Source organism: Triturus cristatus, chromosome 1_2 (genome assembly GCF_964204655.1).
Source record: "Triturus cristatus chromosome 1_2, aTriCri1.1, whole genome shotgun sequence".
NCBI lineage: Eukaryota > Metazoa > Chordata > Amphibia > Caudata > Salamandridae > Triturus > Triturus cristatus.
This window is the reverse complement of record NC_140580.1, coordinates 963,421,649-963,434,570: the sequence shown is the minus strand read 5'-3', so window position 1 is coordinate 963,434,570 and position 12,922 is coordinate 963,421,649. Positions and strand designations below refer to the sequence as shown.

At 40.2% G+C, this 12,922-nt stretch overlaps 1 protein-coding gene across 4 annotated transcripts in view; it reads right to left on the bottom strand.

Moving 5' to 3' along the window:
* Positions 1 to 12,922, bottom strand: part of LOC146868458 (uncharacterized) — a 443,450-nt gene that overhangs the window by 82,963 nt on the left and 347,565 nt on the right. For all 4 annotated transcript variants that reach the window (XM_085610211.1, XM_085610220.1, XM_085610226.1 and 1 more), the window contains 4 exons: positions 12,205 to 12,408; positions 4,135 to 4,347; positions 3,763 to 3,840; positions 3,000 to 3,278 (listed from right to left, as the gene is read on the bottom strand). In XM_085610211.1, coding sequence (XP_085466337.1) covers positions 3,000 to 3,278; positions 3,763 to 3,840; positions 4,135 to 4,347; positions 12,205 to 12,408 — 774 coding nt within the window. The remainder of the gene's footprint in view (positions 1 to 2,999; positions 3,279 to 3,762; positions 3,841 to 4,134; positions 4,348 to 12,204; positions 12,409 to 12,922) is intronic.

Below are 12,922 nucleotides of genomic sequence, written 5' to 3'. Positions count from 1 at the left end.
GCAGTTTACAAATAAATATATACCTGTTTAGTTGTCAAAGCTTTAGAATTTGTTATGGTAATATGTAAAGAGGGAGGGATCATTGCCCACACTGTTGACTAGCATGCTAATACAGTAATCCATCATATGCATCAGTCTATTGACCAGCATCTTAAACATTTATAATGGCAAATTAATGAGTAACATCTAACAGTTTAGCAGTTGGAGTAAAACCACAGTAACACAGATAGAGATAAAATATTTTAACCCAAATATTGGAGAGATTACTCTTAGGCTTCTGGCTTTAGGACAGCATGTCCGGATTGCTTGAGTGAAGGTGAGAGGTAGGAACAGCTCAGGTTTGGAAGTAAAAGATTTTAATTTTAATACAGCACAAGAAAGTGGTGTAGCACACAGTGCCTTCTTGCAGTCTGTGATCATGGTAGAATAAGAAGGGTGACACAGCTTTTCTGCTTGTGTATTTTGTATTGCATGCAGGTTTTCTAATGGGCAACAACATCCACTGCATCTCTGTTATCAATATGATCTGAGAGAATCCTCTTGCAAGATTGGCAGATGGGGGGAGACCCAAATCTTCATTTCCATAGGGCCTGGTATAGGAACTGGGCATAACATTAGATCAGGACCAGTGGGGAGAAATACTGAAACAAGCAAATAATTTTGTATTTCACAAAGGGAGCTTGGAATCTCTTCTGCTATCGATGGCAATAAACCCCATGATGTTTAGCAAAAATGGGAGGTGGGAGGAGATCGAAGTGTCAGACAGGGTGTAGTGAGGACAGTTATTGGACACATATTTTGCGACTGTGACCGGCATTGCGCCAATTTTTGACGAAGTCCTGATACAAGCGGAGGCTTGACCCATTGCCCAGAGATGATATTGTTGGGGCACTGGGTCCCAGATATATTCTCTCTGTACAGATGGCGGGCTGACCGATCTCCCATTTCTTACTAGAGGTTAAACAGACAATCTTAAAACTGTTGGGTGCAACCCGGTCCACCTTTGGAGCAGAAATGGGCAGAGAAACTGTGGTGGACCCTGGACATGGAGAAATTTGCCTCCATAGTGTGAGGAACGGAGCATCTTGACTGATTCCAAACTGGATAATTAATATTTGGTGATATGCCTGTCTCAAAACCCACACAACCTGACCCCAAACAACCAGCTGAAGAGGGAAGTGTTGCTCAAACGGGCTCAGAAAAAAGGCCAACAATCCATGGGCATGGGAAGACGGAGGCGGCAGGGGAGAGTTCTGGTTGGAGGATGGAAAAATGGGGGGGGAGGGTGCATAGTTTTCTTCACAATACTGCAGGTTTTATGATATATGTCAGCAAGGTCCAAAGAGATTGGCCCTGAGAGTGATGGTAATGCAGATGTTAAAAGTTAATAAAAAAGTTAATAAAAACGTATTTGAACCTAAATGTATTAGCAGAACTGACCCAGTATACCATCAGAGGAAATCAATCATAGGATATCGTCTTACTCGCACATCTGAGGTACGGCAAGTAATGCTTGTTATTGCCCCAAGACCTCATCTTGAAAAGGGATCGAAGATTTGCTCTACTAGGACCCAGGGTAGGGAAATCCCTACCAAGGGCCATAAAAAACCACCAATGAGCAGATGTGTCAGGAGAGTGCCGAAAAAACATGTTTTTAAGAAATTAGTCCGTACTGGAACTTAATTTATTTTCATTGGGTGTATTAGACTAATCTACTGATAATGGTACAGCAGAATTTAGATTACTGGTAGTTGTGTTAGTACCTAAAGACACTTTAGTCTGTGCAGTTTACAAATAAATATATACCTGTTTAGTTGTCAAAGCTTTAGAATTTGTTATGGTAATATGTAAAGAGGGAGGGATCATTGCCCACACTGTTGACTAGCATGCTAATACAGTAATCCATCATATGCATCAGTCTATTGACCAGCATCTTAAACATTTATAATGGCAAATTAATGAGTAACATCTAACAGTTTAGCAGTTGGAGTAAAACCACAGTAACACAGATAGAGATAAAATATTTTAACCCAAATATTGGAGAGATTACTCTTAGGCTTCTGGCTTTAGGACAGCATGTCCGGATTGCTTGAGTGAAGGTGAGAGGTAGGAACAGCTCAGGTTTGGAAGTAAAAGATTTTAATTTTAATACAGCACAAGAAAGTGGTGTAGCACACAGTGCCTTCTTGCAGTCTGTGATCATGGTAGAATAAGAAGGGTGACACAGCTTTTCTGCTTGTGTATTTTGTATTGCATGCAGGTTTTCTAATGGGCAACAACATCCACTGCATCTCTGTTATCAATATGATCTGAGAGAATCCTCTTGCAAGATTGGCAGATGTACTTATGTCCCTCCTCCACTGTATCAAACCTCTTCTATATAACAGCACTCCGTACTTACTAGGAAGCTTTATCGCTAAGTATAATAAATTTGCATAATCCAATTCTTGTAATTACAAGTTCGATCCTGCCATTTAAGTAATTTTTAAGAACATCATGACAAATGTCACAATTGAGTTTTCAAATAAAAAGCAATAATTGAGGAGGAAATTAAGAATGTAGTGAAGGTCTATGGTCTCAAATGATCCCTCCAAGCTCATTTTTGGGGAAACGATGTAATGGCAGAATTTGAATAGCAGACCAGTAATTGACTTGCACAGGAATGCCCCAATTTTGGGAGCTGTTGCTGATGTTGAAGTGCAGAAAGTCTCCACTTTTATGTGTCAGCTAGGTGTAGCCACAAACAAAGTCAGTGAAGAATTAATGGAGTGGAATCAAAAAACTACATACAGATATGCAAAAATAAATTCAGTAATTCAGTAATGAAAAGCTAAATTTTAGATAAGATTATAAAGATAAGAGATCAACAACACAGATGTGAAAATGTATTCCCAAGGTGCAAGGGTAGTGGATTTGATGGTAATAGTTCGACCTTGTAGTAGGCAAGATCTAACCTAAAACTTAAAAAGGATATTAATGTTTTACAGAACATCACTTACCCCGTCCTCCACCTGGAGCAGCGGATTTTACTCGTTCAATCCTGGACCGAGACTGATCAGCATCTTGGGCAGGACCTGGCGAATTCCATTTCCCGCCATTTCCGATAGCAGCAGTAGGTGACGTCCCTGGTGGTAAAACATTCTTCTCAAAGTAGCCAGAATTGGTGATGTTGCCTGCGGGACTGTACTGTCCTACCACAAAATGGAGACCTCTGCCATCGGTCGATATGCCAACGCCAACCTCCTTCGAATCCTTCCATACTACCTGTGTGAAGTGACCTATGAGTTAACAGGTAGAAAACAATGTAAGTCCCTAATTTCAGTAATGCTGAAAAATACTTCATTACACAGCCAGAAGGCAGAAGGAAACATGGAGGCTTCTCAAGAAGCCAGTAAATCGTAAAAGCAGACGGGACTGGGTAAGAATCAGTCACCAGTTGAACAGTTCAGACTTCCTCCATCTGTTTTCAGGGACTGTTGGGAAGTCTGCAACATGCAAGGATATATGTAAGGCTTGGTGAGTCTCCAGTCTCACTCTGAAAAACCCATTCCCAGGCCTCTTTTGCCCAAATGAATACAATGGCAATCTTGTTAGTATGGTTCCAGACTCGTTAACTATAGCGAACGTCCGAGGCGTTTTCTGCTCTGCCACTTTATTTCATGTTTTGCGGCATGGAGCATGACAGTGCAACCAACATATATCCTTGATGTTCATTACCCTGTGTTTTTTGACAGAATTCATGAAGTTCCTCAAATTTCTCACCTGTGTTACTCTTGAAGCCCGGACGTCCAAAATCATAGTTCTTGATTTCACTGTACCATGAATCCACTGGCTCCCTTCCTGTACAAGATATGGAAAAATGTTTATTACAAGCAATGGAAATGTGACAACTCCTAGATGTTGATATCTTAGCCAACTTTCTAGTGAAGCCTGGATCTGCTATTAATCACATTTATCTCTTCCTCATTACCCTGTATAACCCCCTCATTTTATACTGTCCCTCCCTCAAATATTTTTTATTTCTCTCCATTCAGTTGTTCACTTTTCCATTACTGGTTTTACATTCTGATCCCATTTTTCTGCAAATTTACTTGGTTGGCACGCGCATTGTCAGGAGCGGGATGGTGTCCTTACCTGGCATTTCTCTGGCACTGGAGCTGTACTTGTAGAAGAGGTTCTCGCCATCTTCTGTCCCACTGTGCTGAAGCGCTCGAATGGTCTTTAGTTTATCAGCCCATTCTTGTGCAGAACGGCAGAGCTTCCGGCTAAGGTGAAGTTGAGGCGCGCCATGTTGCTTCCGGTAGGTGTTATGAGCCTCAAGAAATTCACTCTCAAACTGGTTAAATTCTTCATTGAAACAAATAGAAAAAAAACAAGCGGAATGGCTTCATAGGAAAGTTCCGCTATTAAACTAATTTCAAAAGCAGTTAACACCAAAGCCAGTACACAAGAGGGAATAGGATACAGATATATTTTAATAAACTAGAGATGGAGTACTGGAGAACTAATAAATGTTTTTAAATCACAGAGGGAACTGTTAAACATCCTAGCCACATTTAGGAAAGTCTTTGCCATGATAAATAATGCGATACCCTTGCAATGTCTTTAAGATGAATAAGCAATAGAAATAAACTCCATCATTTCTATCTGAGGACCTTTTAGAAAAAAGAAACTACCAAACGCTGCATTTAAAATTAAACAAACTGGCGAGATAATTAAAACTTCCAGCTGTTTGTGGACTTTTGATAATCCACTTCCATTCAATGTAGATAGGGGCTATCTCTCAAAAATAAAACTGACAAAAAACTGGAAACCTGCGTTGGTACAAACTTTACCTTATTAGAGAAGACCACTATTTTATAAACATTCAAATTTACCCCACTTGAATAAAAACCCAACATCCTGCTAAGTTGTAGCAAAGTGACCCAATTGTCAATGTAAGCTGAGTTACACAACCTCCTAGACCCACAGTAGGCATGCTTTACACGTGCTTGGAGCACAGAATCAATGCTCATTGAGGCCCTTGTGGCCAAAGTTAGGACATTCAACTTATATATCACTGACAAAGCTTCAAGCATCAGTCACAACATACTGCTGCACTGTCTCCCTATAAAAGAAATTCAAGGGACCACCTTGGATTGCAGTAAGTACTTTCTTGATGGCAGACAGATTCCATCAGAAATTCCAATCGGTACCTTTTTGCCTGACCTGAAGAAGGTCATAAGGCTCACACTTGTCATCTTTGTTTCTTAGTGCAAATGCCCTTTCTTTACCAGGTCTAAGAAGAAATGTTGGCCTGTTTTTCTATAATTACGGGGGTGATAGAGAATGTAAAACAAAACCAGTCAGGGTTTATGGTACTTCAAAATCCACAAGCTGCCCACGAGTGGCTGGATTCTAACTCTTTGGAACAAACCCCATTTAAGAGCAAATGTGATATATATCTATATCTCTCCCCATCTCGATAGACAGACAGGCAGCCGGATAGCTAGCTAGATAGCTAGACAGACAGGCAGCCGGATAGCTAGCTAGCTAGATAGCTAGACAGACAGGCAGCCGGATAGCTAGCTAGATAGCTAGACAGACAGGCAGCCGGATAGCTAGCTAGATAGCTAGACAGACAGGCAGCCGGATAGCTAGCTAGATAGCTAGACAGACAGGCAGCCGGATAGCTAGCTAGATAGCTAGACAGACAGGCAGCCGGATAGCTAGCTAGCTAGCTAGCTAGCTAGCTACAGACAGACAGACAGACAGACAGACAGGCAGGCAGGTAGGCAGACAGACAGACAGACAGACAGACAGACAGACAGATAGATAGATAGATCTCTCACAGGAGCACATCTGAAGATTTGTTTTTTGCCCACCAGGCTGATCTTGTTTCTCAACATCATTTTAAATCATCGTGTGCCAATTCATTAACTTTGATCTGCAGATCTCCTGCTTGTTTCATGGATCACATTTGCAGTGAAAATGACCCATTCTGTGGGACTCTCTTGTATTCAATAGGTAGAAGGTCAGGATAAAATCCATCAACTCAAAATTTCTAAGCATTATACAGTGGTTTCTTCACTCGAAGCTCTCAGCATAGGGACAGCTGTATCCAGATGTATGCCTGGTGATCTGAACAGAATAAAAATTTCACCTCATTGATTAGACCCAAGGAGGCTAAAACAAGTTGTTTGTGTTGCTCTCTGGAAGGATCCAGCATGGAAGTTCAGGCAGGACTGTTCCCACTAGAGCAGGAGCAGGTAAGATTTAGAGTCCATTAAAAGCATTGATAATAAGCTTTATTAGGGACGCCTACACATGATGATTACTATCATTCTACTTTGAATATGTATTTCTCTTGAATATATGGTGGTAGCTTTAAACCAGCTGGCACTGGATATTGAGAAGAGCATATCTTATTGGATTATTCTGAATTTTCAGGGTGAATAGGGTTATGTTGTCAGGGCCTGGAGTAGATGCTGCCAGTCTCTTTCCCGATTGAGACAACAAAGCCAGTAATACTGCTCTATGAGGTCAGTGAGTATGAAGTACGACAACTATGTTGATGGCATGGACCTGTAGGCGAGATTTCACAAATTAGAAATGGCACCTAATTTGGATGAGGTTTGGTTAGTGTTCCTAGGCCTCAGTCAGTTTGAATTGAAAGCACATTTGCAGAATAATATTGCACATTTATTTTACCTGAGCAATGCCTTTCTCTTTCTCTGTATGCTTGTGTGTTTTTCCATTTCAGAACAAATAATCGAAAATGAAGCCTAAACTGAGGTGTTTATAATGTAATATTTGTGCTCATTCAAAGAAGCAATGTACAGGATGTGTCTCTATTCTGTAATTTGTCATGGTTTTCTAATGATGCTCTGTGTAGGCCATCCATTAGTTGAGCAAACCATTGTATTTCTGTGTTACATAAAATGTCAATTGGTTTTCTTAGTCGTGCATGGCCTAACCAATGAGATACTTTAGGCAGTAGGTATCTCTAGAGATATTGTGCTTACTAGAATGTTCATTGCTTTACGTGTTGCCAACATTGCTAGTTCAACCCTGTCATGTAATATCAGACCAAGAAATGTGTGTGGCTCTGCCCTAAGGCGTTATAAAAGCTGCTTTATTTTGGGGAAGAGACAGTTGTTTCTGGGTTTCCTTAGAAGGCGGACTCTGCACTAGTCTGTTTCTTGATTTATACTTTGAGCTTTCCTGACATTTGAATTGAACAGACTGTATCAAACTGTCTATCTGCTTTGTACTAAGTCTTTCTTTGAGTTTCTTTTAGAGGCAGATCTTATGTTACTCCGCTTGCAAGAATTATATTTTGATTATTTTGAATATGCTATTTTCTAATTAGCCAATTCGTTTTTTGAATTCTGTAATGATTATATTATTAAATAAACTCATAATATTTAACCTGGAATCCTACTTCATGAAGGTTTGTGCTATTTAACCTTGGAATAAATCTTACAAAGGTTCACAAGGTAGACAGCCTTGATCATGCATATCAACCCTATTAATTAGTTAATTAGAGCGTCAACAGATCACATACTGAAACTTAATAGAAAACAAGCTGTTGACATAAAATTAACTCATATTATTTCTCAGAAGCATACAGAAGCGGGTGTTGAAGCATCAAGGAATGAATTTCTATGAACTACTAAGGGTACTAGAGAACAAAATGTGGCAGTTTTTACGTGCAATATTATCATACACAAACTCATTTCAATATCTCTATAAGGGGATCTCGATGTACACAACTGTGATCCAACACCAACTTCAAGTTGTGTTGAAAGTGAAAAAAAACTAAAACAAAAGGGAATAATGATCTTGAACTTTTCTCATGTATCACATTAATAAGAATGAGGAGTCATTTTCTCCCACATAGCCATCTTGTCAGTGCAATTAGGAGAAATGATTTGTACTGCGGATATGTGCTCTACTCTGGATTCTAAAGAAAAGGATACACATGGTGCATAATTTAGCTGCCCAAATAAAGGCCAATGTGAGGTTTAGGACCCATGTCCCTGCAATGCCCCCAACATCTTCAGTTATATAAGGACTTAACAGAATCAAAGTACAAGCCCCTTGTCATAAGAAAGTCAAGATTTACCCATAAAGTTTTGACTTTGTGGTTTGGGAGGGCATTTCCTAGTTGAAACAAGCACTTACAAATGACCAACCCTACCTTGAAAGCCCGGGCACAAGCAAAGACTCATCTGCTATGGGTTTGGGAGAGAGGATTGGCTAAGCAAGTCCACTAGACTTGCTTAGTACATATCTTCACTTGCACTGGCTCCTCTCTTCTCTGGGCCTGCTTGAACATTAATATATTCAAATCATTCCCTTCCAAGCATTGGCACTATCCACGTTTTGTCCAGTCAGTTATGCATCATGTCGTGCATGCCCATTTTAGGCCATGAATGCCTAAATGCCAGGGGCCAGTATTCCTGCAGTTGTTGTAGACATGAACACCTGCACTACAACAAGAATTTCCTCCGATATGCAATGAATACTAATATTATGACAATAACTACCACCACACTGCCTGTACCATAATTGTGCCATGAATACCCACAATGTCAGAAATTACAATCATCATTCCAATTATAATGAAAGCATCTGCTTACATTATGAATTACATCAAATGATAAAAGGCATAAATATCACAAATTCAGATTGATAACTTATAATGTTGGTTTCAATAATGATTGTATTCACGTTAAAAGACATTTTGCAGGTTTATGATTTGTTTCTTTCTATGTATGATGAGTTAGTTGTGCATTGTTCTATGTCTATACATTCTCTATTTCAGAGAATTTGATGTCCACTATTTTTTGTGATTTTTGTCATCCTGCCTTGCAAAAGCAGTGAATTACGCACTGCAAAACACATCTTGGCTATTTAAACTGGTCTTGGGTTGCTTGTGTTCTGGTTCAAAGAAGGGACTGGTCCTATTAAAGCAGGGTAAAGAATGATTTGCATATGGCTGGGTCCAAAGTGGCATTGTGGGTAAAAAAACGAGGAGTTGAATTGCTACTTCGAGTGAGTGTATGCATTCCTCCCATCACCGTTTGAGTGTTTAAACTACTGCATAACCAGTTTCTGGCTAGTATACTGTGAGAGTTATAATGCATGGCAAGTTTGTGGCTGATCAATTGCACAAGACGACTAGGAAAACTACTTTTTGCGATAGTTAGTGTAATAGAATTGCATAATGATATATATTGCATGTAATAATATTCATGCTATTTATCTTTTTTCTGATATATCGTTCAATAAGTTATATACACATTTTTTTTTTTAAATAAAGAAATCTAAAAATGTAAAAAACAAATTATCTTTGAAAGTTTATAACTGATTTTGAACATGGCTCCCCGGCAACTGCAATACTCCATACTATTACAGTGTAAACATTTGCATATTATGTCATGGTTTGGAACCAGTGTGTACAACAATGGATCACCAAAAAATGCAAACAATTACCACCATAGTGCCAGGACCTCCATTATGCTAGAAGTGCACACCATGGTGTCATGCGTGTGAGGGGTATATTATTAGTAAAGCCCACAGTTCTCACAGGACCAGCATTATGCCAAAGATGGGCACAATCATACTATGGATGCCCATGGTGTGGCATAAATGACCACGAATATGTCACAGCCATCATTATACCATGTATGCCCATACTCCTAAGCCATGAAAGCACCGTGTCCCGAACAGTAATTTACATGGAGTTGGTTTCATGTCAGATGATACCATGTTGCCATGAAATACCACCATTGTGTACAGCCAGTATTTTACCTGGGTGGGCAATCTGCATCATCCCCCGGATTACAGAATTTGTCAAGAAAAGCCACCGATGGGTTAATGCCACCATTTTAAAAAGGCAGACAAATGGTATGATCCCAGGGGTGCCCACAACCTGGCTAGAGTTACCACCACTGTGCCAAGAACAGCAATATACAAGGGTGGGCATTAGGTACAACACTCCCACACACATCTAACATGCCTACACACATCAAAAACACTCACAAATACACACACAGCACCAACACATTTATTTTTAACATACTTGCATTCCAGTGCCATCCTGACTCCTTCAGGGGCTCTAGGCTTCCCTCTCAATTCCCTCAATCTTCAGGCCTGGTGGTCCCTGGTATGCATTCCAAGAAAGGGGCAAACTGGAGCACTTCACAAGGGTATGCCTTGGTGGCTAGGGGAGGCAGGTTTGCCAGTTGGGTGGGTCTGCTGGGCAGGGAATGCATGAGACATGAGTGGTCATGGTCCCTCCTAGGGAATGGGACATAGTCCCTCACAGCGGGAGAACCTCCAGTTCTGCCAGCGGGAAAACCATTGACTCGGCTGGCAGCATCCCATAGGGCAGAGGGATTTTTTCTGTATGATTTTGTTTTTATTTCTCCCGTTGCTAGAAAATCTGGAAGGGAGACTTTTTTTTACCTTGTCTATAGAGGTGGGAGTTGTTTTCTACACTTACATAGCAACACAGTACTCCATCTTTCATCGCAATAAGCAATGGTTTGTTTTTCAGTGAAACAATAACATAATAATCGATTCAGCTATGCACCTCCTCGGAGGTGAAACCTTAACAGCAGGGATAGACAGTATTTCTTCTTACTCGTGCATTGGGTGGTATCAAATAATATATTGTAGTTTTAATTGTTTTTCTCTGCAGCTACCTGTCCACCATCCACTTGTCGACACTTAAAGCAGATGCTTATAGTGATGTGATGATTCATGCTACCGGGCACTCTCACTGTAACGTAGTATTATCCATGTAGGAATAGAGAGAGAACTCATGGTGCTTCATGATGTTCACCCAAGGGAATGCACAGATGTTACCTATGCAAGGTGATAATGGTGACCTCACAGGTTGCAGGGCACAACAGTTGCCTGGTTTTACCATATAAACACTTTGACTCGGAAATGACATGCTTCTATTTTGGTACAGAGTAATACATCCACAATATGTTCTGACTGATGAAGTAAAATAGTATGAAGGAATACTTATATTATAAAGCGCAGGCGCAGCCTGAAGTGTCCTAGCGTTGAGAAGAAAACACTACTAGGAGCGGCGAGCCCAAGAGTCGGCGAGAAGGAGCGGAATGTTCCAAAGATGGAAAATGAGCATCCATCAAGGAACAAAAGTTGAAAGCTAGAGATAGACAGAAGATGTAAGAAAGCTGGTACCAGGATGCACCGAGTGAACATCAATGATAGAATCGTGAGGTATGGGGATATCAAGAACAAAAAACTGATACCAAAATATCGAAAGTGAAGTATAGATTTTCTGTACCGTACTCCACATATGTGCGCCTTGACGATATATATGTCTTCTAAGTACGTAGATGTTGAGTTATGAATAGTAAATCTATACTTCCTCTAAATGCACCTTTTGATATTTTAGCCTTCATTATTTTGTCCACAATATTCATATCTGTGATATTCAGTAGTACAGCCTGGTACCAGGGAGTGGGGATAGGGCTTCTGGTATGAACTCACTGACAGAGGATCCAGGTCCATCAAATATCCAGACTCACCGAGTGGAGACATTTGAAGTAAATTCACTTCTCAAATGGAAGTCAGTGGATTTTGGTAAGAAAGGAGCGTTGGGGCCCTGAAATTCATATGCAGAGACAAAGAAAGAGGCGGGCTACACTTTTTGGATAATTTGCAGGTCTGCAGTTTTGACTGCTGTGGAGAGATAGGTTAGGACTAACATGGATAGTCAATGCATATAACGCTCTTTCGCGAAGACTGTCACAGATGTGTTACTGAGCATGTTCAGTGCCATCTGGGAGACGGGAAGGGGTAAATAGGACTAAGAACGTTACAACATTAACCAGGCACTAAATATGAACAATGTACCTGAACATGTTGTTCCCATTCCATGAAGAAAGCATACATCTTGCCCCAAATAGAACTCATAAACTAGTATATCCCAGCCTGCACTTTGCATTCTATTACACACAATTTTTTATACAAATTCACCAGCAAGAAAAAATATAAGCTGCTTCGACGTGTCAACCGGACAATTTATTCTCCTATTGTGCTGTTGTAATTCTTCTCTTGTTGCAGTTATTCTCTTATTGGGCTGTCTGACTAACACCAGCAGAATTGCCAAAGAGAGGCTAAGATTTTAGCTTGCAATGCCCTCTTCTAGATTGGACCAAGGTCATGTCTTCTTACCACTAGATGATTTATCATTATCTTGGGTAGGTTTGCTGCTGGTAGATGTTACTGCTGGTAGGACATTCTTCTCGAAGTAGCCTGGATTGGTGATATTTCCTGCTGGACTGTACTGGCCAACCACAAAGAAGAGACCTTTGCCATCACTCGCGATGCCAACACCACACTCCTTGGAGTCCTTCCACACTACCTGACTGAAGTGACCTACGAACATTAAAAAAGAACGCATGAGTACATCATATTGTCAAGTTTCCAAATTTTTATATTTTCGTCACAAACTTGAATAAGCAGTTAAAACATGTTTTAATGTTCTATACTGCACAATCTGTATTGAAATGTACAGAAGATGTAATAACATATACAAGGATAAAACTGATAATTTAATAGACAAAAAAAGAAGACAGTACAACAAAAAGGACTATAAAATCCCCCAAACTCTTAAAAGTGCAGGATATGTTGTCCAAATTATGAGCAAAAGATTTAATATTACTACCTTTTGAGAATAAAGTGAACTCACGATTACTTCAGCCCTAAAGTCGCACTACTTTGAAAGTTCACCAGCTGCCACTGCCAAAGATGCTTTCATTTAACGGTTAAAGGTGGGAGGTGATAGGTGCCTCCTCGTTGTTCCGCCACGTGCACAACTCTTGATTCCTTCCAACCTTTCAAACATCTACTATAAATCACACTTAACTTCGCTCGTTAGACAGCCAGTGAA